The 25,767-nt window shown below is 38.7% G+C and overlaps 3 protein-coding genes across 3 annotated transcripts; 2 read left to right on the forward strand and 1 right to left on the reverse strand.

The window, feature by feature from the left end:
* Positions 1-1,411: 1,411 nt before the first annotated feature.
* Positions 1,412-8,944, reverse strand: LOC147177234 (BTB/POZ domain-containing protein 1-like). The gene is made up of 8 exons (XM_086072225.1): positions 8,385-8,944; positions 6,263-6,419; positions 5,749-5,854; positions 5,473-5,670; positions 4,255-4,384; positions 4,083-4,170; positions 3,361-3,507; positions 1,412-3,291 (listed from the first exon to the last, which is right to left on the reverse strand). Exons 1-8 carry the CDS (start codon positions 8,804-8,806, stop codon positions 3,133-3,135), a joined length of 1,407 nt encoding a protein of 468 aa, XP_085928351.1. The 5' UTR covers positions 8,807-8,944; the 3' UTR covers positions 1,412-3,132.
* A 2,680-nt stretch (positions 8,945-11,624) lies between these two features.
* On the forward strand, positions 11,625-19,012 carry LOC147177235 (transmembrane 6 superfamily member 1-like). The gene is made up of 10 exons (XM_086071617.1): positions 11,625-12,004; positions 12,134-12,237; positions 13,512-13,609; positions 13,682-13,785; positions 13,858-13,940; positions 14,331-14,449; positions 14,696-14,800; positions 14,876-14,968; positions 15,297-15,416; positions 17,833-19,012. Exons 1-10 carry the CDS (start codon positions 11,913-11,915, stop codon positions 18,022-18,024), a joined length of 1,110 nt encoding a protein of 369 aa, XP_085927743.1. The 5' UTR covers positions 11,625-11,912; the 3' UTR covers positions 18,025-19,012.
* A 1,027-nt stretch (positions 19,013-20,039) lies between these two features.
* zrsr2 (zinc finger (CCCH type), RNA-binding motif and serine/arginine rich 2) lies at positions 20,040-25,760 on the forward strand. Its single transcript, XM_086071493.1, has 11 exons — positions 20,040-20,309; positions 20,783-20,862; positions 20,932-21,013; positions 21,151-21,259; positions 21,905-21,991; positions 22,519-22,557; positions 22,843-22,973; positions 23,117-23,330; positions 23,917-23,972; positions 24,065-24,174; positions 24,518-25,760. Exons 1-11 carry the CDS (start codon positions 20,266-20,268, stop codon positions 25,330-25,332), a joined length of 1,767 nt encoding a protein of 588 aa, XP_085927619.1. The 5' UTR covers positions 20,040-20,265; the 3' UTR covers positions 25,333-25,760.
* The last annotated feature ends 7 nt before the right edge of the window (positions 25,761-25,767 follow it).

Here is a 25,767-nt window from a genome sequence, read left to right on the forward strand (position 1 = left end):
GGTTGGCTCAGGCCAGTGCAGCGGTCATGTGACACGTGTGAATAGAAAAGTAGTCCCGTGTTGCTGTCTCCGTTGAAATAAATGCCCCCCAGCCTCCGAAAGATGATGTATGGCAGTGAATAGAAGTGCGAGCAATCGTAAGGATATATACTCATGCATACTCTTGGACTTAAGAAGATGCATTTTATTGCTTTGCTCGTTCCACTGCACTGTAAGTTAATCATGCAGAGGCTCAGGTCATCCGTGTAAAGACACTGCTTGTTAGTCTGATTATATCTAGCGGGGACATGCAGAATATGCACGCTATATGGGTCATTTCGGAATTGGCAGTATTTCTCCAGTACTTTGTTTTGGTTGTTTTCCAAAAATGGGCAATAAAGCCATCATATCATTTGATTTGTCCATCTTAAAATCATCAACAGGAGGATAGAGTGGATGAAGACGTCCACGTCCATAAATTCCCTTCATGATCACTAGATGGAGACAATTTTAATTTTGGCTGTTTCGCTGGTTCATGTCGGCCTTGTTTATTGACTGCAAAAATGCAGCACCTTGCGAAAGTATTAGCCCTTGAACTTTTTTTTTTTATTACCTTTTGCCACATTTCAGGTTTCAAACATAAAGATATAAAATTTGATTTATTATGTGAAGAATCAACACCAAGTAGGACACATTTGTGTAGTAAACTAAACGTATAAGATATTTACACTTTTTTTTTTTTAATAACTGAAAAGTAGAACGTGCAAAATTATTTACCCCCTTTTCTTTCGGTAAAGCCAATTGACTATATAAATTCCCTGATGATTTCTAAATGACAGGAATATTCTACATGTTGTTGAATTACAATATAGTATAAATTTGGTTCCATTTCACGATTGTGTACCACTTGGGGTTGATTTTTCACCACAAAAAAAAAAAAAAAGAGTCAAATTTTAGATCTTTGAAGCCTGAAATGTGGCAAAGGTTCAAAAAGTTCAAGGGGGCTAATACTTCTGCAAGGCACTGCGAGCCTCTATTTTTCTTTTTGTTATTGTTTTTTCTTTCTTCTAAAGGATATTCCTACTTAAACATATTCTAAATATTAACGTGAGTCTTGTGGAGGATACCAACAAATTTTTGTGTGTATATATATATATATATATATATATATATATGTATATATGTATGTGTATATATATGTTTAATTTCCTCAGCACAGGTGATGTCATCTTCAGTTGACATCACAATGTGTTTTTAAAGGTATTAATTGTACATGAAAAATAATGAAGTTATCACATCAATTCTGGACAAAATGTTTACTTTTTACTGCTGAAAATGGCTCAGTGAGTCAAGTATCCCTTTAAAATGTATAATTTAGCCAACGGAAATGGCAATGAAAGTACTCTAATCTTTGTCTTAGTTTGAAAGAAAATTCTATCAGTGATAATACTTTATTCACCAGCTCCACGGCCATTAATGCTAATCAGTCATATACAGTATGCCCATATGTTAATTAATTAGCAGTCAGTCCTACATCATTCAAATACAGATTGCATAACTCCCACCAGCTGGACACACGCACACGCAGACGTGTCCTTGCATGTTGTTGATGATGCTGTGAAGTGGGCTGGAAAGATGCACGTCTCACACCCAGAACATTCTGTACATGCACTACATTACACAATCATAATCGTGTAAATTATGTTATTACCATTCACACTTTCTTTATTGGGGTTCAGCATTGTTGAGTGACGTGATTCAAAACGGTTGGTAGTCGGTCTTTTTTCCAACCTCGCAACTCGGATTTCAAAGTTCAAAGGGGCGTTCTTGGTATGAAGTCAGAAAAGTCAGACTTGTTCAATGAACCGTTTCTTCCCAAATGGCTATCATTGTACTCAATAAGGGAAACTTGTTCAAACTTGTTCCAAGTGTAACGACCAATCATAGTTCATCTATTTTCTGGAGCTGATCTATGATTGGTTGTTACCTGAGCATGTGATGTCATTTTTAGTCGACAGCAAGTAGCAAAATGGCTGTCCCCTTTAGATGAAAAAAAAAAAAGGGTGAATAATGTTGCTTAACTCATATTCCACAAATGCAACACGAATCTGAATGTCCTGTTTAGACGAGTGGGGCACATACAACACATTGTGAAGAAAATTATTGGGTTGACATGAAAGATGTAGCCAACAATGATCTTATTGGGAGTTTTATATATATTTTTTAAAGTCTGTAGTAGAAAATGAAGATGTTCTTTTAATTTCAAAGAAGTGCCAAGCAAACGTGTATGAATAACAGCAGGTAACAATGACAAAGTTACATTACACACACACACTGAGTTTGACAATGATGGAAACACTATGTAGCATGTACATATACTGACAATAGATTTTTGTACATTTGCAGATACTGTATGTATTTGCAAAGTATTTTGCAAACATTGATGGAATGAGCACTTATTCAAAATCCTTGATATCCAGCTCGAGGGCTGTACTCATACCTCTTTATTGTCACTACTAAGACAATTCAGTGTAGTAAAAAGATGATCTTACTACCAGTAACATGTTCCCCACTACTGCATGAGATTTCTGCACACCGGTAGGGCAACTTAAACAATACTAGTAGGACAAATACTAAATTAACTCATAGCATTTAATGTCACTAGTAGTAGTAGACCAACAGGAGGACCGTCAGAAGGTCCCACTATTGAGGACAAAGATGGAACTAGGATTTGCACCTTGAGCCGGATATCAAGGAATATGGAATAAACGCTCAAACGGCTTTCCATAACAACTGAAATTGTGGTGTTGTTTCACAACTGCTGCTTAACTGAAGTTTGAGTCATGCAAGACTCACAGGAGCGCAAGCAGCTTGCAGGGGAGAACATTCGCTCGTTCGCCTCCAACCAACTCTTCAATCTTTATTGCCCCAATTGGAGGCCATTAGCTTTGTCTCATCATGAACATATTTACATCTAATAAAATTGAAGCAGAAAGTGGCTTTTTTTTTCTTTTTCTTTTTTTTACTCTGCCGCTTGCAACAATCCTTTTGTCTGTGCATTTCTCTAATAAAGAAGCCGCCACTCAAGTGTTCATTCCCTGGGATTGCGAAGCACAAAACCACTCAAGTGGTGCAAAGTCTTCCTTTGTCAATCTAAGTATAGTAGATGATCTCTGGTATCTGTCCGTCCTCCACCGACGTACCGTTATTGTTTCCGGGGGATTTGAAAAAGACAAATGTTGTCTTAGTCCCTGTTGCTGGCTCCTGGGTAACTTTCTTCAACCCCTTCGTGCCGTAGTGGGAGTCAGGTCCCTAAATAGGAAATGAGCAAATATGATGAATCCTCACCGCTTGAAATGTGATGTTTGAAAGCCGTCTCACCTTTAAGGTAGCGCATGCAGTATAGCTGACGTTGGGAAGGATTTCCACAGGCTCCGTGAACATTACTCTGAACGTGTTTGATGTGCCGTCGCAGCTGAATCCCGTGTCGTTCTGCCCCACAGTCAGGTGTTTGTCGCTTTCCATTATCTAGAGAAAAAAAATACAGTGAAAAGATGTTTTTCAGCGAATAGCGGGAAATAACAATAATAATTTTACAAATGTCAAATTATGAATATGCAGAAGGTTCACTGTGAAGTTTTCCAACACTGCTGCCAAAGTAGTGCAACAATATTGTAACAATGTTGATGCTATGGATCTGATTTGTTGGTTGGTTGCTGATAAAGGTTAAATTGATGGAAAATCATACCTTTAAAAAAAATGTAGACTGCACATTGTGTATGAACTATTTGAACAGGCCAGGGTTACGTATGGGAATAAATACGTCATTTAATTAGCATTAACTCACTCCGCAAGAATGCACTTGACATTTAACATCATTGTCAGCAAGGCTTTTTTATGACTGGAATAGTTATGTTTATCAAAGGTGAAGCGTTCCGTTATTTAGGGCACTATGTGATGCATACATTTCATACCAAAAATTCTAGCGCCCTTAAAGACGGAAAGCAGGACTGCAGGAAGTGTCACTTTGTCAATGACGACACCCCGGCTGCATCATGTGTCGCGCCAATGACATCACACGTTAAAAACACGACAGCAGTTACCTGTATGTTGACCTGATAGTCTGTGTGTCCGTGGATGGAACCATACAGACCAAAACCCACGATGGAGATCCTCCTACTGACGTTGAATCTAAATAAAGAGGCATTGAGAAATAAAGTTGTCTGTTAATGGATCGAGCTTGCAGTTATTTGGCCAACCATTTGGTCATCTCACCTGATTCTGTCACTGCTGCCGCTGTAGCCCCATCGACTCTCCACATGTTGGAATCTATTAATGGTGCATTCTTCTCCGCGGAGGCAGCAGCGGGGCCTGTCAATGTTGCTGGGCCGTGGTTTTGGGTTTGCTGTAAAGTGTAAATACAGATTTCACGCCTCCTGAGTGAACACATTTGTAAAGTGTAAATACAGATTTCACGCCTCCTGAGTGAACACATTTCCAGGATTAGGCACTTGTTGCATAAGAATGAGTATCTGCGTTTGAGGACATGTGGGCAGGTCAGGAACATGATCAAAATTAATGTACTTTTAGATTTGACTTGAGATCTCCAATCAGAATGACAAAAGGAAGTTTGCATTTCAATCTGGCTAAATTCAGCTAAGTTATTAGAACAATACATTTGTATTTAATAGGGGTGTCAAAATTAATGAGTTAATTTTGAGTTCATTTAAAGTTCCTTATATGCGCGATTAATGGCCGCCCTTTACTTGGAAAGCATGTACTGGGGAATTTAGCAGTAATAAAGTTAAGAATAAGGCATATATTTGTCAAGTTTTAATTTACAATTGTAAAAATGTGTAAAAATTTGCAGAATTTCACAAGTTACTTCATGTTAAAGATTAGATAGCTCTTAATATGAAAAGAAAAATGTGCTGAGCTGTCACCAATGTCTTCCAAATGCAATTATGCCATCTGGTGGCAGAAAAATGACCTCAACACAAATTAATATCACACTCGTTTTTAACAGTACAGTACATATTTTTAAATTGTATGAATTATTATGAAATGATGAATGAATAATGATGATGCAGCCATATTTCTATTAGTTTAACATGTTTTCTCACTTTTGTTTTAACAAGAGTATGAAAACTAAGAAAAAAAAATCATTGTACATTTAGAACAGATATAAAACTTGTGATTAATTGTGAGTTAACTATTGAAGTAATGCGATTAATTACAATTAAAAAATGTAATCACCTGACACTCCTATTTAATATTTGAGAAGTTTTTCTTTTCAAAATTTACATTGAATCATTAATTAAGTACAGCCCCCCCCCCCTGCATTTAAGCGCAGTGCACATATTACTGTATTATCTTTTTCGAGGCAGATTTATTTATTTATTGCACATATCTTGTATTATATATACATCTTGTACATATTATATTGTACATGTGTGCACAAAATGGTGGCCAGTGAATATGTACTTAGCTTACCAGTAGGAAGCTTCTCCACACTCATGAGCGGGAAGCGGATGAGAGGTAGGGCTTTTCCAAGTACCTTCTGCTTGTTCTCCAAGGTCGCTGGAAGGTGTTGTCTGCTACACTCAGCTTCCGCCCAGTGTACCACAGCCCCAAAGAGACGGTTCTCCCTGATGTTCAACGTGTCTCTTTCAAGGATTGCACATAGAGTGTCTAGAGGACACAAAATACTCATTAAGTCAGCCCAAGCAAAAGTTATGGAAACGTTACTTAGGTAGAAGGCTCGCTTACCAAGGTCGATGTCAGTGAAGCCCTCCGCATTTACCGCCTCTGCAGTGCTTTTGTCTATGGTGTCTAAACAGAGACTGGCGATCTGAGGGTCATCAAATAATCTTGCCTGTAAACACAAGAGCATCATACAATGATCTTTTTGGATAAATCACAACTGTATACAGGGGGGGGGGGGCATGATGTTGCATTTGTTATTCTGCCATTCTGTTCAAATTGTATTTGGGGCCTTCAACCCATTAAAAATTAATTCAAGTAGTTAAGGACAATTTTCAAGGATTTCCAGCACATCCCAGCTGAGCTAAATGAACCCATAAATATATAAATACAGTGGGTTATTTGAAGTCTCCACCCAAAGTCACAAGATTTGCAATCTGTCTACAATTTGTAGGGAAAATGCCTCTAAAATAGGACTGCCGTGCATCAATGTTCAAGATGGTCAACAATTTAATAGTCGGCGTTATTTACTTCCAGCCCGGTCATGTGTCAAGTGCATTGAGAAAGTGAACGCACAAACCTGTGTGAGTAACATGAATGCGTTGTCTGCTTTCAGGTGCTTGCTGACAAACTCCACACAGTGAGCGGCCAGAGCGGGGACAGCGTATTTCTTGGCAGTGTTCAGAGTGGACATCGCAGTCCCTGGACTGATGTGCACGTCGTCCGAATACAGGAACCTGTGCAAAAGGAAAGCGAGACCTTTGTTGTGATTGATCAGTGAGCGTGCTGGCTCTGACTTGGCTCTGACTTGGCTCTGACTTGGCTCTGACTTGGCTCTGACTTGGCTCTGACTTGGCTCTGACTTGGCTCTGACTTGGCTCACCGTTAGCCAGCCACTTGTGGCCAAAGCAACATGTATATGGATATGCGTATTACATATTTATTTTGTTATTGTTTGCTCAATGAAGCAATTAAAAGTGCAATTGGTAGCTATGTCTATGTCTCTCCTTGACCTTCAACATCTTAAATTCAAATTCAAACTGAGATGGTAGATACATTTCCATAGTTAGGCAGCAAATAACACCTATCTATATCTGAAGGACACTTGCATGCCTTTGGGGACAAATCAAGGACAGACTGGACTGAAGACAGGTGCTTTGACAGTGCAGTAATAGAGGCCATTGATTGCCGAGGATGGAAACATAAGCAGGAACACAAAAGTGGCCTATGACACCACTTACAAACCTCTCCTTTCATCTCGTCGCAGGCCCATAAATACCAGTCACGGTTGAACTCACAAAACGTAATCAAAGTCGACTCTGATGACTTTCCCATTAGAAGCACTTGTAAACAACATGCGACGTCACTGATCACAAAGTTGTAAACGGTGTGATAGAGGTTGAGCAGAAAGCTGCCAGTAAATGTTTGGTCAGACATGGATGGCATCTTGTTTACTTATTCATTGTTCAACCAGTTGCTCTTTTCAATTAGTCACTTGAGCCTACCTCAGTTGACTCTTGGTGAGAGGCGGGGTACAACCCAGGACTGGTCGCCAACCAATCCCAGGGAAAACATTCACACCTATGGATTAATATGTAAAAACGCATTTCATTGTCACAGTATTTGTACTTGAGTCTAGTCTATAGCATTGCCAGTTGTATGTCCATTTGAACACTAGATGGCAGCATTTAGTGCTTTTTTTTTATGCCTTTGAGCATCGAACAAGGATAAATGATTATAGACAAAGGCTAAAAAAAGTTTTGTGCTTTCACAGAGAGCTAATTCTTGAGTGCTGAAGGGCTTTGACACACCTCTGAAATAACAAAGTTGCTCAAATTAGCAAATTTAAATTACTGACCATGCTAATAATAACTGGTTGCCAGCCAATCACAGGGCACACAGAGACGGACAACCATCCACACCTATGGACAATTTGGAGTGTTCAATTATTAACCTGCCATGCATGTCTTTGGAATGTGAGAGGAAACCGGAGTACCAGGAGAAAACCCACGCAAGCACGTGGAGAACATGCAAACTCCACCCAGGAAGGCCGAAGCCCGGACTCGATCTCACATCCTCTGCACTGACGTGCTAACCAGTCAGCCACCGTGCCGCCAACTATCAATATGCAGCACTTTATTTCTATAAATCTCTGCCAATGTTCACATTATCAAATTATCACTTCTACAACATCCCTAGGAAATCACAATGTCCCATAACTGATGAGCTATTTTTCAAACAGGTGTGCGGACGACTCATGTGGTCCTTGAGAGCTACCTTTGCCCTCCGGCACCACATTTGTGACCCAGACGATTTGGATTTGGCACTTTTTAAACTGATGGTTGAAAACATTTTCCTTCCTTTCCAGTGTGGGTGCAGTAGGCTTGCCGGGGGGAAAAAACTAACATTTGACAAAATTGTTATGTTCGCTGCTACCAACTGACCACTAGGCATCTGGCTAAGTACGCTTTATTCTTATTTACATCATCTAGAGTTGAATAAGTTGTATTTTCTTCCTATTCTTTGAATTAGTTGAATGCAAGAGGAGTGAAGTTGATTACTCACAGTTTGTCTTCCTTCACTTTTGAAGTAATAGCTACGCCCCTGCTAATAATGATGGCGACTGATTGCGAGGGGCAGTGTTGAACCGGGGAACGCCCCCCAACACTACCTTGTTCAGCGCCTGTGTTTCGTCTACCTACCTGAGCAACGAGAGAAAAGCTGCTGGTTCGGTGTCGGGCAGCTCGATCTCGGCCGAGGTGCTCGCCATTCCCCCGTTGAACATGGCATCGAACACGGCACTGCCAGCGGCCAAGACGAACTTATGGGCCGGGATCCTCTGCGGCTGTCTGCCATTCCCCACGACAAACCTGACGTCGCTAAGCAGTTCATTGTTGAAGAGGTAGGCGAAGCGCTCCTTTAGGGAGCTCTTGGTCGCCTGCCAGTTGTACATGCCAGGCTCCCGGTGAACGGCGAGCACCGGCGGGGAGGCGGATGGGCCGAGTGCGGCGGTCGGCACATTGGAGAGCGCTCCTGGAGCCTTGCTTTGAACCGAGCTGGACTCTTGGACGTCATGGTTTGACGCCGAGCCGCCGCCGCCGCCACCACCACCACCGGTCGCCATAGTCGCACAGCTGTTCCCAAGTAAGAACCGTGTTTATTTGATTTGGTTACGTGGTAGCCATTAAACTTTGATGTTGTCCAGCCACCTGCTATCTAGCTTACAGGAGGCTAGCTAGCCTCTGTCGCGTCGCTCTGCGAATGACGCAAGCACCCAGACACACAAACACTCACAACTTTATTGATATACACGCACATGACAAGAAATAGTTTGACCAGAGATTTACCTTTATTTGAATAACAATAATAAAGTAATACAGATGAGTACATATACAACTAACATATATGGAATACGTTCAGTTAAACACTTAAAAAATACTTAAATAATATTATTTCTAATTGATTAAACAAAATCTGTTAAATGATCAGTGTGTTCCCATAATTATAACAAACCTTTGTTTTCTATTTACAAGTTTATTTAATAATTTTTATATTTTGTCATTTAATTTGTGTAGGGGCACGGCACGTTAAATGGCCACATTTGAGGGGATATTTGTTATTTACTTATTTATTTACTTTTTTTTTATTATTATTTTTTGCCGAGACGAGACTCACTGTCGTGCTGCTGCGTCCAGCACACACCTCCTCGGGGTTCGAATCATCGGCGCTTCCACGTCACCGGCTTGAGAGCATGGACTGTGATGTATCAACGAGTCCGTGCTTGTGAGTCCAGCACTGACGTGGCCAGCACCCCCACAATTAAAACAGGAGCGTGCAAAGGTGGGAGCAGACGGGACATTCACCTGAGAGGGGTGCCTGTCGACAAAAATAAATAAATAAATAAATACATAAAAATCGCTGAGCAGCATAGTGTTTTTAGCTGGGCAATAAATGAATCACATCTCAATCAGAAAAGTATTCCATCCCCTCCAATTTGCATACATATTTAATGAGGTGGCCTAATTGGCCTCTTTGGGACTGTGCTAAGATGGTTCAAGTCATACCTAACAGACAGAACAGAGCATGTGGCCATAGGACAATCAACATCATCACTGCACACGGTAACCTGTGGAGTTCCACAAGGTTCAGTTCTTGGTCCAGTCCTCTTCACAATCTATATGCTATCCCTTGGCCACATAATCCATCCCTGTTATGCTGATGATACTCAGCTATACATGAAAATATCTTCACTCTTCACTTCCCTCAGCTCTGCCATCTGCTTTCCAGGCCTGCCAGGAGGAGATAAAGGCCTGGAATGTCACACAACTTTCTACAACTACACCGCAACAAGACCGAAGCCATTATCATAGGAATCCCACATCAAACCAAGTCACTCTCCCTAAGCAACATCCCCATTTTTGGTCTCAATATTCCCCTGTCCTCCTCTGTTGTAAACCTCAGAGTCAGGCTCGACTCACATCTCTCTTTCAATACCCACATCCGTCACCTCTGTAAGGTTTTCTTCCATCACCTCAAAAACATTGCCAAAATTCGTACCTCTCTCTCCCAACCGGATGCGGTGCCTTTATCTCTTCCAGGTTGGCATATTATAATGTCCTCATCGGGACCCCAGGCAAGAGCCTACAAAAATCACATCCAGAACTGTGCTGCCTAATGAGGAGGCGCAAATATGACCACATCACCCCGGTCCTAAAATTCCTCCACTGGTTGCCAATTCAATACAGAATACATTTTAAAATCTGCCTGTTTACACACAAATGCATTCATCAAACTGCCCCTGCCTACCTCAATTAATTACTCACCCTCCAGAATGCCACACGACACCTTCCTTCCTCCTACTCCACCTACTGCCTTCGCCAGCTTAGATCCAGACTCTGTACTATGGGCGACAGGGCCTTTCAGATAGTCGCCCCGCGTCTCTGGAATGCCCTTCCAGAGAACCTGAGCGCTCCACAGACTGTGGAAGTTTTTTTTTTTTTTTTTAAAGGCCTCAACACCTTTCTTTTCAGAAAGGCATATATATATATATATATATATATATATATATATATATATATATATATATATATATATATATATATATATATATATATATATTTATATTTATATATATTTATATATATATATATTGCTAGATTTTATGTTTTTTAACAGTTTTATTTATTGTAATTTGTTTTAACTTTTCCCTGTAGCATTTTGATATTTATTTTGAAATGTAAAGTGCTTTACAAATTAAATGTATTTATTATTATTATTAACAGTTGGCAGTTATCGACAGTAAGTTTCTAAATCTGTTGTCCCTCACTCTACTTTTTTAGGAAGCATCATAATCATGCGCTCGTCCCGGGCATCCACTTTGCTTTGGATGCCCTTGATGGAACATATGACCAATCATGGTTGGTCAAAGTAACACCAGAAGCTCATGGGAACTTGCCAGTGGTGGGTGCAACAAACGTGTCGAATTTTGGCAGAAGTGCAAATAAATATAGCCTAATAAATATGTGCTTATGGATTTGAAAAATGGCTTTGCTCATGTTTTTTGATGGAGCTCTATCAACTATCAATTTGGGACTTATGAATATTATAAGGCATGTATTTGACCTTTCAATGCATTTTGAAGTCATGATTAAAAGTAAAGCGCATGTTCTACATAAAGTGGCGTATAGTGGTAAGGTGAATAACGCAAACACAATGAAACACTGAAGAAAGATGTTTCATCGCTACTCGATTAAAATTTAGCATTTGAACTTAGATTTTGCATTGTATTTAGGTGTAACATACATGGAGATAACTAAATAGTTATAAATGGGCAAGAAAGTCAGACCACTTTTCTATAAACATTATTTGAAGCTAAACAATTCAGCATTAAATTCAACATTGAAGTGTAACATTCAGTATTTGTATTTAACCCTCCAACCACACCCATCCGGCGGCATGCACAATGATTTAAATTCACTGCTAGGCAGTTGTGTCTGCACTGTGTGGCCAATAATATAACAAAAGTGTGTGTGCATGTGAGAGAGAGAGCGGTATAGAGCCACCCACGGAACGCCTGCTCAACCATTACAACTCGAGGCAGCATGTGGAAGCAACTCAACTTTGCCATTATTGTAACCAACCATAGGTTCAACATGGAAGTTTATTATGGCTGAATTAGTTTTTTCACGATCATTATTTTTAGGACAAATTAGGCTGTCACACGGTCAGCAATGAGTGCTTCTGCAGGGACCGGCGTGTTTGTACTCTCGTTGATGTCCATTCCTATCTGCTACTTGTTTAACTCCCTTGTCTACAACAACAGGTGAGAGTGTGAACTTTTAATTCTGGGGTGTTTTGATGAGATAAGTATCACAGTATTTATTTCCCGGTTGCTTAAATGAGCTCTCCGCTATGTGTTTAACCAGCTCCATGCACTTTGCTGTCCTTATAGCGCTGAAGCCTTCTTCTTTGCTGGATGTGCAACCTTCATCTTTCTGGTCATATCTGCTCGTTTTATACTCAAGGAAAAAGCTCCATTAGACTCTCTTTTCTATGGTAAATACTCATGAGTAGTTGTAGTTGGGTCATTTTAGAAGTTGGGACATTTTCTGTCCCACTCCCACACGTGAATTTTCGACCACAAAATACAAAAATATACACTTGTTGTGTAAATTATAGTTACCCTGGCACAAAATGTATATGTAGCCATCATAAAAATGATTCCCAATTATTGCTTAAAATAACAAATGGCTCTTAAACCCACCCTTATGTTGAAGTGAGTTGAGGAGTTTCATTTTAACACCCTTTAAACCGCCTTTATTTTCTCTTATCACATACATTTTATAAATAGTAACGCGTATATGTGTGCTCTGAAGAGGTGTCTCTTAACGTACAATTTTGAGGAAAAGAACCGGGCAGCGTCAACAGCTACATTACTCAGCAGAAGTGACCTCATCACGCTAATTGCTCTACCTCATGAGTAGTAAACCCAATGTTAAATCATCTTCCCCTGTCCAGTGAACTCTTAACCGTGATACAGAGACTGAACAGGCATGTTCTCTTTTCGTTGCTTTCGCACAAACTTTATTTCCGAGTACAGTGCGCTCAGAGCAAGCTCCACCACATCCATTCACTCCCCTGGACCAACACCGCCCCCTGTGCCAAAAGCGCGGCACTGCAACACTCAATCCCCAATAATACTACTCTTTAAAGGGTTAGGCTTAGCCTGTAACACCAAGTTAAATCCTCTTTTCTATATTTCATAGTCCCCCCCCCCCCCAATGTTTTCAGCTGTTATGAAGTGTGTCGATCATTTTCAGAAAAATACATGAAATAATATCAAGCTTTACATTTTTTCATTAAATAGTGTGATTTTGACCAGTTAGCATAGCAGCTAACATAGTTAGCATGTACTCAAGCAAAAAGCATACCAGCAGCATTGATTCGCAACCATGTTCCTAATATGCAAATAAAATTTAACTTTATTTAATTGTTGAAGATTTGTTCAGAAATAGTTTTAAATGTCTTTCAGGTGCCTGAGTATCTCAAACATGGTTGTGCTAAACACAGAAAAATAGTTGATGAGACGGGTAAAATATCTCATAAAAAGTCTAGCGTTGGGGGTTTAGCCAGATGAATCAAATGATGTTAGTTTATTACCTGTTTTTCTTGAAAACATTACCAAAAAAATGAATAAATGGCAAATTTTCAAAAATGTTGGCACATAAATTGTCCTCCAATTCTGAAATGACCCATCAAATGTTTTGTGGTGTTCATATTGAAAAGTATGAATGTGGGCGCAACTAAAATGAATGTTTGTATCTGTTCAGTGTATGCAATCCATGCGTTCTTCAGTGTGGTGAATTTAATCATCGGACTTGAGCAGGACAACATCATTGATGGATTTGTGACTTTTTACCTGAAAGAGGCAAGCTTGGTGTTCCCCTTTCGATGCTGTTTTCTCTGTCTTTTTCTTATAACCCCCTCTCTGCTTTTCCAGGCAGATCCACACATTAATACAGCACATGGACACATGATGTCCTATTGGGATGGCTGTGTGCATTATCTCATGTATCTACTTATGATTGCTGCAATTACTTGGGGGTGAGTGCTCACAGTGTCCACAATCCACATGCCTATACAGTGCGTTAAAGAGGAGTGGACATACATTTTCAGGGACAACTTCAGAGCTATTGGACTCTACTGGGTAGGGTCTTTTGTTATGCGTTCCATTATCTACCTTCTTGGGAATGCTGTTGGTAAGTACAGTAAAAAATTTGACGTGTGTGTGTTAAATATAGCCATATAACCTGTTATACAATTCCAAATCACTTACCCAAACATGCTTCCCTTTATATTGGCTCTAATATTGCATCTTTTTTGGTGTTGCGTGTCAATTATTTTCACTATGATATTCCAATGATTTATTAGCAAATAAAATTATTGTTTATGTGTCTATATAGTAATTATAAGTATTATATTATAAGATGTTATGTTGTTTGTCTAATAGCAAAAAAAATAAAAAATTAACTTGGCAATGTGCTTGCTATAAATTGTGTTTCTACCTGTCCACCTAATTGTATATTAATAATGATACATTTTTGCTTATATGAATTTTGATTCTTAAATAATTTCTCCTTTTTTTCTAGGAAAATATGATACTGAAATAGGTCCTCTCTTCTTTCTTCACTTGGTGTACATCGCAGTGTCTGTTTTCGCTTGTTTTCGCATCTTCAGCCATCCCTCCACACAAAATGCTGACTTCACGGTAAGTTAGATGCACTGTAAATATTTCATTATCAAACATAAAATGCACTTAACAATGCCAGAATAGGAAACGTCACTGTTTTGACAATTCAAAGCTGAGCACATCAGTACATCATTGCGATCCAATGAAAAGAAGGCATCTACAAATGTCCTTCTAAAGCTGTAGTGAATTTTTTTTTCAATCTATCAGACATAAATGAAGTGTAGCCATTGACGTGCACGTTATAAATGTCTCTTTCTCCTCCAGAGCATCCAGGAAGCTCAGAGGATGACGTTGTTCCACAGACCTTTGGACTTCTGTTTTATCATATATCTCATCCCAGCTATGACTTTCTGTGTCTTCAGAGGTCTGGTAAGAAACACAAATATAATTGAAGGACACAAACACGGAGCTATCTCTCCATTATTCTAATAGTTGGTGTTTTAGGTTGCCCTGGACTGTTCCAACACATTGTGTCAGCACTATGCACAGCATTATGAGCCATACGTGAAAGACCCCTCGGCCTACCCTAAAATACACGTATGTGTACATGGGAGTTGAATGAGTACAGGGTGTCCCCAAAAGCTCACTATAGCCACAATTTGAGAAGCTTTATCCACGCCAAGCTTCTTAAAATAGGATCTGTTTTTGACAAGCCAGACAATGGAAGCTCTGCTGCTGCCGTCGCTGACCAAAATCCGTGAGCGGGCTTTCAAGACTTCGGCTTTCCGAATGATACCCGGCAAAAAAATACCAAAAAAAAGGAAACGTATATTGGCTTTTGGGACACCATGTACTAATATTATAAATTCTCACTCTCACTGACTCTCTCACTTCAGAGGCAGTAAATCCTGTAGTTGTTTTTCAGATGCTGGTGAGCATGCTGTACTCGGGCCCATACTACATCATGACTCTCTACAGCTTGTTGGTTCCAGGATGTGAGTGGATACTGGACCTAACTCTCGTACATTCAGGTGCAATAGCACAAGTAGGTACCCTTTCAAATAATTACAAATATGAATACTGCTGAATAGAAAAGAGGTCCGGTTTTCTTTAGTATAAAGGAATAAAAAGGTTTCTTATATAAGTTTTTTGTTTGTTTTTGCACATGGAGATGCCATGGAATGTAAACTTTGTTTCAATTCACTCATTAATGAACCAAAAATGAAAAAAAAAGCCAGACACTGTGTACAATAATGTTGCATATGCAGCAGCATGTGAGTTTTTAAAAATTGCTGCAGGACATTCAATAACAGCTAAGTTCAATATTTCCCATAACTACACTGTTTCTACTGCTACGTGGGGTGATAGGCAGTGGTAACGGTCAGAATTAACAAAGAACAAATAATGAACTTTTTTTCAGGTATCTGTACTTCTACTTAAGCACACAGTGTGAATATGTTGCCAAATGTCTTCTGTAGTGGATGCACGGTTAACTTGAAATGCTTTTGCATGTAAACCAAACCAAAAAAGTGACTCCAAACAATTAGAGTGGCAGTGTGACCCAAAGAGAACAAAGCAGCTGTTGTGTTGGAGCTGCAGGCTGACACATCACTCACTGGCTAGATGAGGAGGGAAGCTGACTTCAGACCGGGAGGAATGCTGGTATTGGTGGTATTCATATAAATGTCAGCTGCTGAACAAAGCTAAAAATAGGGCTGCTGATGCCCTGACAACCGTGTTTGCTGTGAGACGTGTCCAGCCGCACCAATCAAAGGGTGATTTAAAAGAAACAACACTTTGCAATAAGGTTATGCTCCTGAAAGGCTTAAGAAATAATTTACTGTATATCTTTATTATATATATTTATTATTTAGTTTGTAAAGGCTTCATAAAAACGACCTGCTTGCACATATATAGCTTTACTGCTTTGCCCCATTGTTTTATTTTAAATAATCATAGCTCATTATTAAACAACGAAATGTCTCCATGATGAATTTACAACATCAACCAAAGGTTTACGTACTTTTTACACTAAGTAATAAATAAGCAGCGCACCTCAAATAGATGACTTTTTTTTTTCTCCCTCAGGAAAATTGTAACAGGTGTTGCCACTCGCTGGATGTTATTACTTTTACTATGAAATCTGATGCCGTTTTGTGTTACGATAGACATTACCACAGCCTGCACAGCATACGTAGCACCTGTAAAGCTGACGTTCACGTGGATTTTAAACATTTATTCATTTGTGGAAAAATTATGTCAAGTAATATTATTATTATTATTATTATTATTATTATTATTATTATTATTATTATTATTATTATTATTATTAAAAAATATATATTTTATTGTACAAAGAGGTGGCGGGTGGTGTTTTTGGTACCTGGACCTCCTTTTGGGACTTACCCAACTTCTTAACTCATTCACTGCCATTGACGACTATAGATGTCAAAAATTCATTTGAACTATTTCTATTAGTTTAACATTTTTTTTTCCACTTTTGCTAACAAAAGTGTGAAAACCTAGATTTTTTTATTGTACATTCAGAACAGATATACAATTTGTGATTAATCGTTAGTTAACTAGTGAAGTCGTGATTAATTATAATTTTTAAAAAATAATCGCCTGACACCCCTAATTTTTTTAATTTATTTTTTAAATGATGGCCGTCAGACGATTAAAATTTGTAATCGTAATTAATCGCATGACTTCAATAGTTGACTCACGATTAATCACAAATTGTATATGTTATAAATGTACAATACAAATTTTTTTTCTAGGTTTTCATAAAAAATGAAATGAAATTTAAAAAAAGTTAAACTAATAAAAATAGTTCACATGCATTTTTGACGTCTATAGTGGTCAATGGCAGTGAATGAGTTAATACCACAACTGCAGTTATAGACATTGCACATATTGCAGTTATAAAAACCGTCAATACAATACTGCACAAAACACAATATAACAGCACTCATCTTGACCACCACACATTATCTGAAGCAGGTCAGAATCATAAAAAATATCAATTGAATACATTATACTCACCAGCAATTTTGATTATTGAAGGTTATCATGTGTTCAGAACTTCAGATCATAGATGTTGTTTGCTTGTCGAACGCAACTTTATCTGATCAATTAATCAGAGGACAGAAAAATGTTGACATCCAAATGAATGAATTTTAAAGCTGATTGGTTAAAAAAAAACATTGCTAATATACAGCAGTTTAAGAGTCTGAAGACCCTGGAGAGATGAGCTGAACATGGCAACAGAGAGCCTTACATCGGACAGAATTTTACTGGAATCACTAGGGTAACCAAGAAAAACACTATAAAATGAAGAGAATACTGTTGGAAATGAATTGGTACCATTTCATAGAACACATATTAGAATAAAAAAAAAAAACCCTAAAGTAAATACAATAAAATACCCTCCCTCCCCCCCTTCCTCTCTTTTCCACCAGGCCCAGTTCTCTCATATCGGTGCCTCTCTTCACACACGGACGCCGTTCTCTTACAGAGTGCCTGTTGACAACCAACCTGTCTTTCTGCTGGTTAATATCCTGTATGCTGTGGTGCCTCAGATTCTTTGCTACCGCTGCACTACCAGGCCAGCCTTCTTCCTCAGAGGCACACCCAACAAGAAAAGTGCATGAGTGTTATCGAGGAACTACAGTCTTCTATATGAAGGCTGGTGTAGTCAATACACTGTACCTGCTTATAATGAATTATCTAATTATTTTCCGAGTACCTGAGGGCTTAGTGATGAAAAGAAAAAGATGTAAAATGGAACATGTAACTTCCTACTGGAAGTAATGTAGTGGGGTGGGGAGCAGGGGTCCTGCACTAACAGTGGCATAGCAAATTAGATATACTGTATACATTGTCTCACAAAAGTAACCTCACATTTTTTTGTAAAGTGAGTACATGTAGACATTGAGCATAGTTTGCCATTTATCCTGTCATGTGAATAATTAGGGTTACAATATGGTGACTAGGGAGCAGGTGGGTTAAATTTGGTGTTATCGCTCTCACACTTTCTCATACTGACCACTGAAAAAACACTGAAGAGCTGAAAATAGACAAGGAAACATTTCACTCAGAGGTGTTCTCACTTTTGTTGCCAGCGGTTCAGACATGAATAGTTGTTGAGTTTTTGTGAGGTGACAGTAATGCTATAGCTTACTGTTATAAAGACTGCCTAGGCTGGGTTACATTGTTGCAAAGTGACATTTCATCATTGTTGTCCAATGATGGATATAATGAATTATTTACAACAACAAAAAATGTGAGGGGTGTGCTTACTTTTGTGAGATACAGTATACTGTATGTTTCATTTATCCTATGTGGGAAATAAACAATATTGACTGTTTTCTGAAGACTTAATTAAAGCTATTTGTCTTTTGTGTGTGTGAAAATTAAGTAGTTTGGAAAACTTCTTTTTTTTTTAAACACATAAGAATTCAAGTAATTAGAGTGTGTGTGTGTTTTTTTTATGTGCTTCATACTTTATTGTTGATAAAGCTGGCTCATATTTGATTTCTTGTTTGTAGCACCTTTTATAATATGAACTTTGAAGTACAGTAGTTTAAGTTTACTTTCTGTACCCTTTAATTTATTTTATTTTAAAGAGTGAAATAAATTTGAATTGAACCCTTAACACAGAACACCACTGAATATCATGCAGGTTTATGTCACAGCTGTCATAAATTAACAGCAATGGTCGTTATCAAAATCATTTTTACGCAAAATTAATATTACATGACTAAGATGTTATATAGTTATTTAATTGCTTGAGCAGAAAAAAAAAAACATGTCTCGGGAATGGCAATGCAGAGAAGCCAGTGAATCGACTCAAATTTGGCTCTAAATTCATTAAGATTTAAGATTGAAATGTCTTACTATGTTCAAAATGGCAAAAACATTGAGATCCCACCAAAATAATCCACATCATAGCAGTTTTCTTGTTTTTATGACATATGGGCAAATACATTTGTTAGGTATGTGCGTTTTGAATGGACAAAGTAAAAGCAATCGGGAAAGCATTGGCACACAGATAAAGGCTTCAAAAGCTAGACTGACTTAACCACAAATTTAAATAAATACTGTGTATTACAGTAATATAAACCCCTGCACACTAAAAGGACAAATACAACAATAGGAAAACCATAACTTATTCGTATTTTATTAACTGAAGTGCAGTCTTTCTCGTTTGTGTAAATTGATGTATCCCATTTATTATTATTATTATTCTTTGGCAGCTAAAGCAGCTCCTATTATATAATTCCATAATATAAATGAAACATCCAGAAATGTACATACAGTATTCTTATATTGTCAGTGAGTTTGGCAGTTTAGCCCGTATGCGTACACCATATATGGCTGGCACTTTTATCCAGGCCGCCTAGATGATTATGATCAAGATTGCTGAATATTTGTATACATATATTTGAAATAAATCTTCTAAAAAAAATGTTAATTAAAATGTATTGACTCGTTTATCCAATAAAATAATTGGTTAATTTAATCAAAATTGGGAATAAATAAATATATGTATTATTCTAAACAACTCAATTAATTTTAAGTGATGTACAGTACATCAACTTTTCAAAATCTGTCAAACATTATTTGACGTCGGAAGCAGTTCTTTCTCACACCGGAAGTACTCCTTTCTGTCAAACAACAAATTCGCATGGTGGTACTTGCCACTGATATATACAATATACAGATCAGTGGTACTAGCTAACCTAAATGACCTACAATTGCGTCAAATCGTGTAAATATTGTGTCACTTCGTTGAATCTTACGTACCGTGATTTGATATTTACTAACATTAAAGCAGTCGGCTTATAAACATTAGCTGACTAGGTAGTTAGCTATCGTTAGCGGTAGCTGTGATGGCAGCGTCTATTCCTCCAATGAACTGTGCTCCTCCTTTAAAGTAAGTGTGTTTTTCTGTAACGTTGTTTTACGCTATGAACTAAGACTACTAGCGTTTGAGACTTATGGTTTAGACAAAGGTAATGCTTTGCCGCTGACTCATGGCATTTTTGTGCCAGGAACTATGTTGACGTGAGTTGAGAGCTTAATCTGGACAAAAGTAGTGCTTTGTTAATGTTACTGTTTTATTTTGGTGCCAGTGAGCTAGTGAGTTGACGAGATTCATTTAGACTTGTAGTATTTTACTGGAATCTTGTGGCATCTATAGGGGATTATTGGATGTCAAATACATTCATATTTTTTCTTTTTACAGTCTCTTTTACACTTTATGAAGCAGAATTTAAGTTAAATTTCCCGTTTAAATTATTATAATCAGTATAGTAAATAAAATATGCCCTGGCATCTGTTGTGGAAATAACCTACTCTGCAAATATGACCAGTGTGGTTTAACTTGGTTTGTTCTGTTTAATTTAGTTACAAGCAACGCAAGGCTGCCTCCAGGAAAGAAAGAAGAAAGCGGAAACGACAAGCAATCGCCCGGACCAGAGAATGTGGTATGAAAATTTGTTGTTTAGGATATTTTATAATGCCAAACAGTAAACACACACCGTCTTCTGTTGTAGCTGAACAAAGTGGAGACGTTGAGCCCTCTGAGGAAATGGCTGAAGAGGATGTTGAAGATGCCAGTATTGTTGATGAGGAAAGGTGGGATATAGATCTTAGCATTGCTTTTGTTGCTTTGTACAACAAATTCAGCACACATAGAAGAAGCCTTGACGCCACAGTTGCTAAACTGATTTGGGTCAGATGGCGTTTAAGTCACGTTTCACTTTTTTACCCAGGCAACGGCTACATGAAGAGTGGCTGGAGCGAGAGCGGCTCGTACAAGAAGAATTCCGTCTGACGTCTGAGAGGGAGGCGGCTGCGAGGAAACGCAGAGAGGATGACGAGGTAATGTGATCTTTATTTGATTTCATCAGCAATCCGTCAAAAAATATTTTCTTCAAATGGTGGCCACCATATTTAAATAAAGGTCTCATCCTAAATAAACAACTCCCTTTATCTATATGGACAAACAAATAGCAGGTGGTGCCATTAGGTTTCTAATGACCTTTTATTATGACATCTGACACCATGCAGATGCCACAAAATGGTGGCAACGCTTTTTTTCTTCTCTGTTAGACATGGCGCTGGTCTGTCCAAATAAAGCTTCTCTGATCATTTTATTATAGTTCCCTGGCTCCAAGATGCCATAGGATGGCGCCAAAGCAATAATTTTATGTCACACCGGGCTTTGGCCTGGGCACAAATACAAATCATTTGAGTTTTCAGTGAATAATGAAGGAAAAATTCCAAAAATGAACTGCAAAATGGTTATTTTGTGAGCAGCAAATCATGGCTATCTGGGTCAATAGTGTGACACTTTTAGCAGAGAGTGTCTCCACACCCTCACCTCATTTGACCTCTAAGAGAAATGAATAATTTTCCTCATGCAAGGGCCATCAATTAGATATGTTTTCTGATGCTGAGAAGTCAACTATTCAAACTCTTGTTTGGCATGTTTGCGATGTTTACGTTTAATTGCTGTGTCCGCAGCAAAAGATAAAGGAGGAATGGGAGGCTCAGCAGAGGAGAGAAGAAGAAGAAAAAGAGCAGAAGCAGCAAGAGAAGCGAGACAGAGAGGTGAACCGAGCCGTGGGAGGATAAAACCGGAGAGAAATATATCCACTTCTACTTAATCTTCATTGTTGATGATGTCCATTTAGAAATGAGATTCAAGCTTTATTACAATCAAACATACGCAACATACAATCTACGGCTATTGAAATTCAATGGAAGGGCTATATCCAAAAAGTCGACAATGGCAATAATGCTCAATTTTGAGCTGACACTGTCATAAGTTCATTGTGTTTTTGATTTTTTTTAAAAACGTGTTTATCACTCTTTCCTTGACAAAGTGGCACAAGCAGCAAGCATCCTACTCCTTAACAAAGATACTGTTGCAAAAGTCCTTTACCAGCACCCGAACTGTCATGGCGAGGACGTATCTTTTAACTTTGTGTTTTAAGGATCTTTTTTAGTGAACTTAATCAAGTTTTCCAGAATTGTTGTGATTATCTGCCCCCTGTGAATGCGGTCTTAACAAGAAGGTACAGATATGCTCCGCCTATTTCACATTTTCACCTGACATCTCTTTACACCATTTGTAGGAGGCTGTTCAGAAAATGTTGGATGAAGCAGAAAATCAGGTAAAGTGTTTTGTGTCTTTTGTTTCGTCCCATTAATACATTACATTCATTTGTTGTTCTTTTTTAAAAATGTTTTTATCTTGTGATTACGATTCTGGATTGCTCCTGATGATGTTGCACAGTCATGTGCTGTTATATTGCATTTTTTTTGTATAGTTCGGATGGTTTCTATAATTGCGGCATGTGCCAGGTACAAAATGCAACATTGTTATGTCACCCAATACCTGTGTTGGTATTGAGCAGAGGAAACGTCCCCCGAAATTGACCGTGTTGGTTGTTTTGCAGCTAGCTAATGGAGGGCCATGGATGAATCCTGAGGCTCCGGTAACGGAGAAATCTAAAAATTATGGGACCGAGCGAGATGTAGCAAACTGCCCTTTCTTCCTCAAGACCGGATCCTGTCGATTTGGGGACAGGTACAGTGGCTTAGCTTATTTCATGACTTTAGTCACCCTCTGGACTCTATGGTGGTCATTTATGTCCACTTCATTTTTTGACATTTTACCAGTGTTCATACAAATGTATTTGTTTTTGCCATTTTCACTCCCGGTGATTTTAGATGTTCTCGAAAGCACGCTTACCCATCAACCAGCCCCACTCTATTGATCCGCGCTATGTTCGTAACCTACGGCATGGAACAGTCTCGACGTGACGACTACGACGGGGATGCGTCACTGGAGCACAGCGAGGAAGACCTGCACGAGTCCTTTAATGAATTCTACCATGACGTTCTGCCCGAGTTTAAAACCGTCGGCAAGGTGGTCCAGTTTAAGGTAAATCTTGTCACAACCACCAAAATTGATTGGATAGTGCTAATTGATTTGAAAATAAAAAACACCTATCAACTTCCGTCATTCCAAAACTATTATATTTTAGTGCATCTAAGTAAATTAGAATACAGTATCGTGCAAACATTTATTTCAGTAACTTGTGTAGAGATTCACCACACACACACACGCAGTGAATCTTCAGTACTTAAATGTTCATAATTTTGGTGATTATTGCTTGTAGCTAAGCACACTTGACAATTCAGTATCTAATTTTTTTTAATGTTATAGAAACAATCAAAGTGAATAGAAATTAGGTACTTTAGGTGTCTGCCTTATGAATAGTGTACTGTGTTCCTTCTGTATGTATTTTAAAGAATCCGTATGAGTTTCAATTTTTGAAGTCAACAAATGAAATATAGTAAATGCACTTTTCTACAACAATCTAATTGATTGAGAGAAATGTACCTGTAAATGGGATGAGAACTGAGCCCTGAGGTACACCTGCAAGATACCTTCTGAGACTCACTACTAGTAATTAGTATTACATCGTGATCTTGAGACGAGCTTATGACGTGATCTTTGTCTTTAGGTCAGCTGTAACTATGAGTCACACCTGCGAGGGAATGTTTACATCCAGTTTGACACGTAAGTATCAAACAAGCGCTTTTGAAAAGATTTCTGCATAACAAATGATCTCGACTTTGAACAAAAGTTTGAATTTGTTGTCTTCTGACTAGTGAAGAGCAGTGTAGAGAGGCCTTCATCAAATTTAACGGAAGGTGGTATGCCGGCAAGCAGCTCCACTGTGAGATATGTCCTGTAACACGGTGGAAGAATGCCATTTGTGGTGAGATCAAGTTTCAATGTGAGATTTATAGTGTTGCAAAATGCCATCAATTTTTAATATTGCCAACTTTTCATGGGAATTCATGAGCATTTATGGGACTACACAAGATATTTACAAAATTAAAGGTTGGCCCCTAATTATTTCACAAATTCCTCATCTTATCAGCCTTTGGAAATTTACCAGAAAGTTTCTGAAAAATTTGAAAACAAGTTTCTGAAAATTTTGAAAGAAAGTTTCTGAAAATTTTGAAAGAAAGTTTCTGAAAATTTTGAAAGAAAGTTTCTGAAAAATTTGAAAGAAATTTTCCACCCCTGAAGGTTGACAACACTTTGTTATCCCTCAGGACTGTTTGACAGAAACAAGTGCCCCAAAGGGAAACACTGCAATTTCCTGCATGTATTCCGAAACCCCGGCAATGAATTCTGGGAGGCCGACCGGGACCTTCACATTTCACCAGACCGCAGCATCAAGGGGAGTCACTCGGAGAGATACTCGGAGAGAAGGGCAGACAGATCGTGGAGGAGTCACCGGAGCAGAAGCCCACCGAGATCAGAGAGGTCCTACAGCAGACGAGAAGACGACCGACGCAGTGAAAGGAGTCGAGATAGGAGGACGTCCCAGTATCAAAGAGACGACAGCAGACGCTCATTCGGGTCGGTACGTTATGACAGTAGTCGGGACAGGTACCGAGGCAGAAGCCGAGACAAGTCCAGCAGCAGAAGCCCAGACCGGAAAAGGAGTCGAGATCGAGACAGGAATTGTAGGAATAAAAGTGAAGAGAAAGACAGAAATGGTGACGCAGAAAGAAACAAAGGCAGCAGAGAAAAGAGCAAACATCACAGCCCTGAGAATGACGACGAAAACCGAAGCATTCCCGATGAGGACAGCAAGAAACATCGCCACCACAAACACTCGAAAAAGAGCAAAAAGAAAAGCAAGAAGAAGAAGCACAAGAAGCGGAGCCGTTCACCTGAAGCGATGACTTCATCTCGAGAGTCCGAAGACGAGACTTCGGACAAACGCTCGGCAAAAAGTCCAAGTGGAGAAAAAGCTCAACTCCTTCAGAACAATGATGACTTGAGTCCAAGTCCAAGCGTTGACGATGTAGAGAAAAACTGTATGACACATGTTGTTGAACCTGCACAAAGTTCTTCTTAGTGGCTTTCACAATTCAAAATCTGTCAAGTATTTTTTTTGTATATTGATAGGAGAGTATAGGCTCCAAGTAGTGACAGGTTCCGTTGTGTTTTTTTTTTACTTGCCGTCAAAAACCCAAACAAGTCACTATCATCGTTTTTACTTCAGAATAGCAGTTGTCACTTGCTTTCTGCCACCCGTTAGTTGCCGAATGCCTATCGTTAACAAATCAAATAGATACTTTCTCATAATGATACAAAAAGCTGCTGATGTCATTACATGTCAATATTTACAAATTAATGTGATGAAAATGTATTGGTAATGTTTCTGTCGGTGCTGTTGATCAACTTAACTTTTATCAACTTTTCAGAATTTCAAGTGATCATTTGCAACTTTCAACCGGCTATTATGGAAATCTTGTGATCATTAAACTGCAAAGAAAAAGTCAACATTTGT

Source organism: Leptonotus elevatus, chromosome 3 (genome assembly GCF_054856555.1).
Source record: "Leptonotus elevatus isolate MCC_2025b chromosome 3, RoL_Lele_1.0, whole genome shotgun sequence".
In the NCBI taxonomy this organism is placed as follows: domain Eukaryota; kingdom Metazoa; phylum Chordata; class Actinopteri; order Syngnathiformes; family Syngnathidae; genus Leptonotus; species Leptonotus elevatus.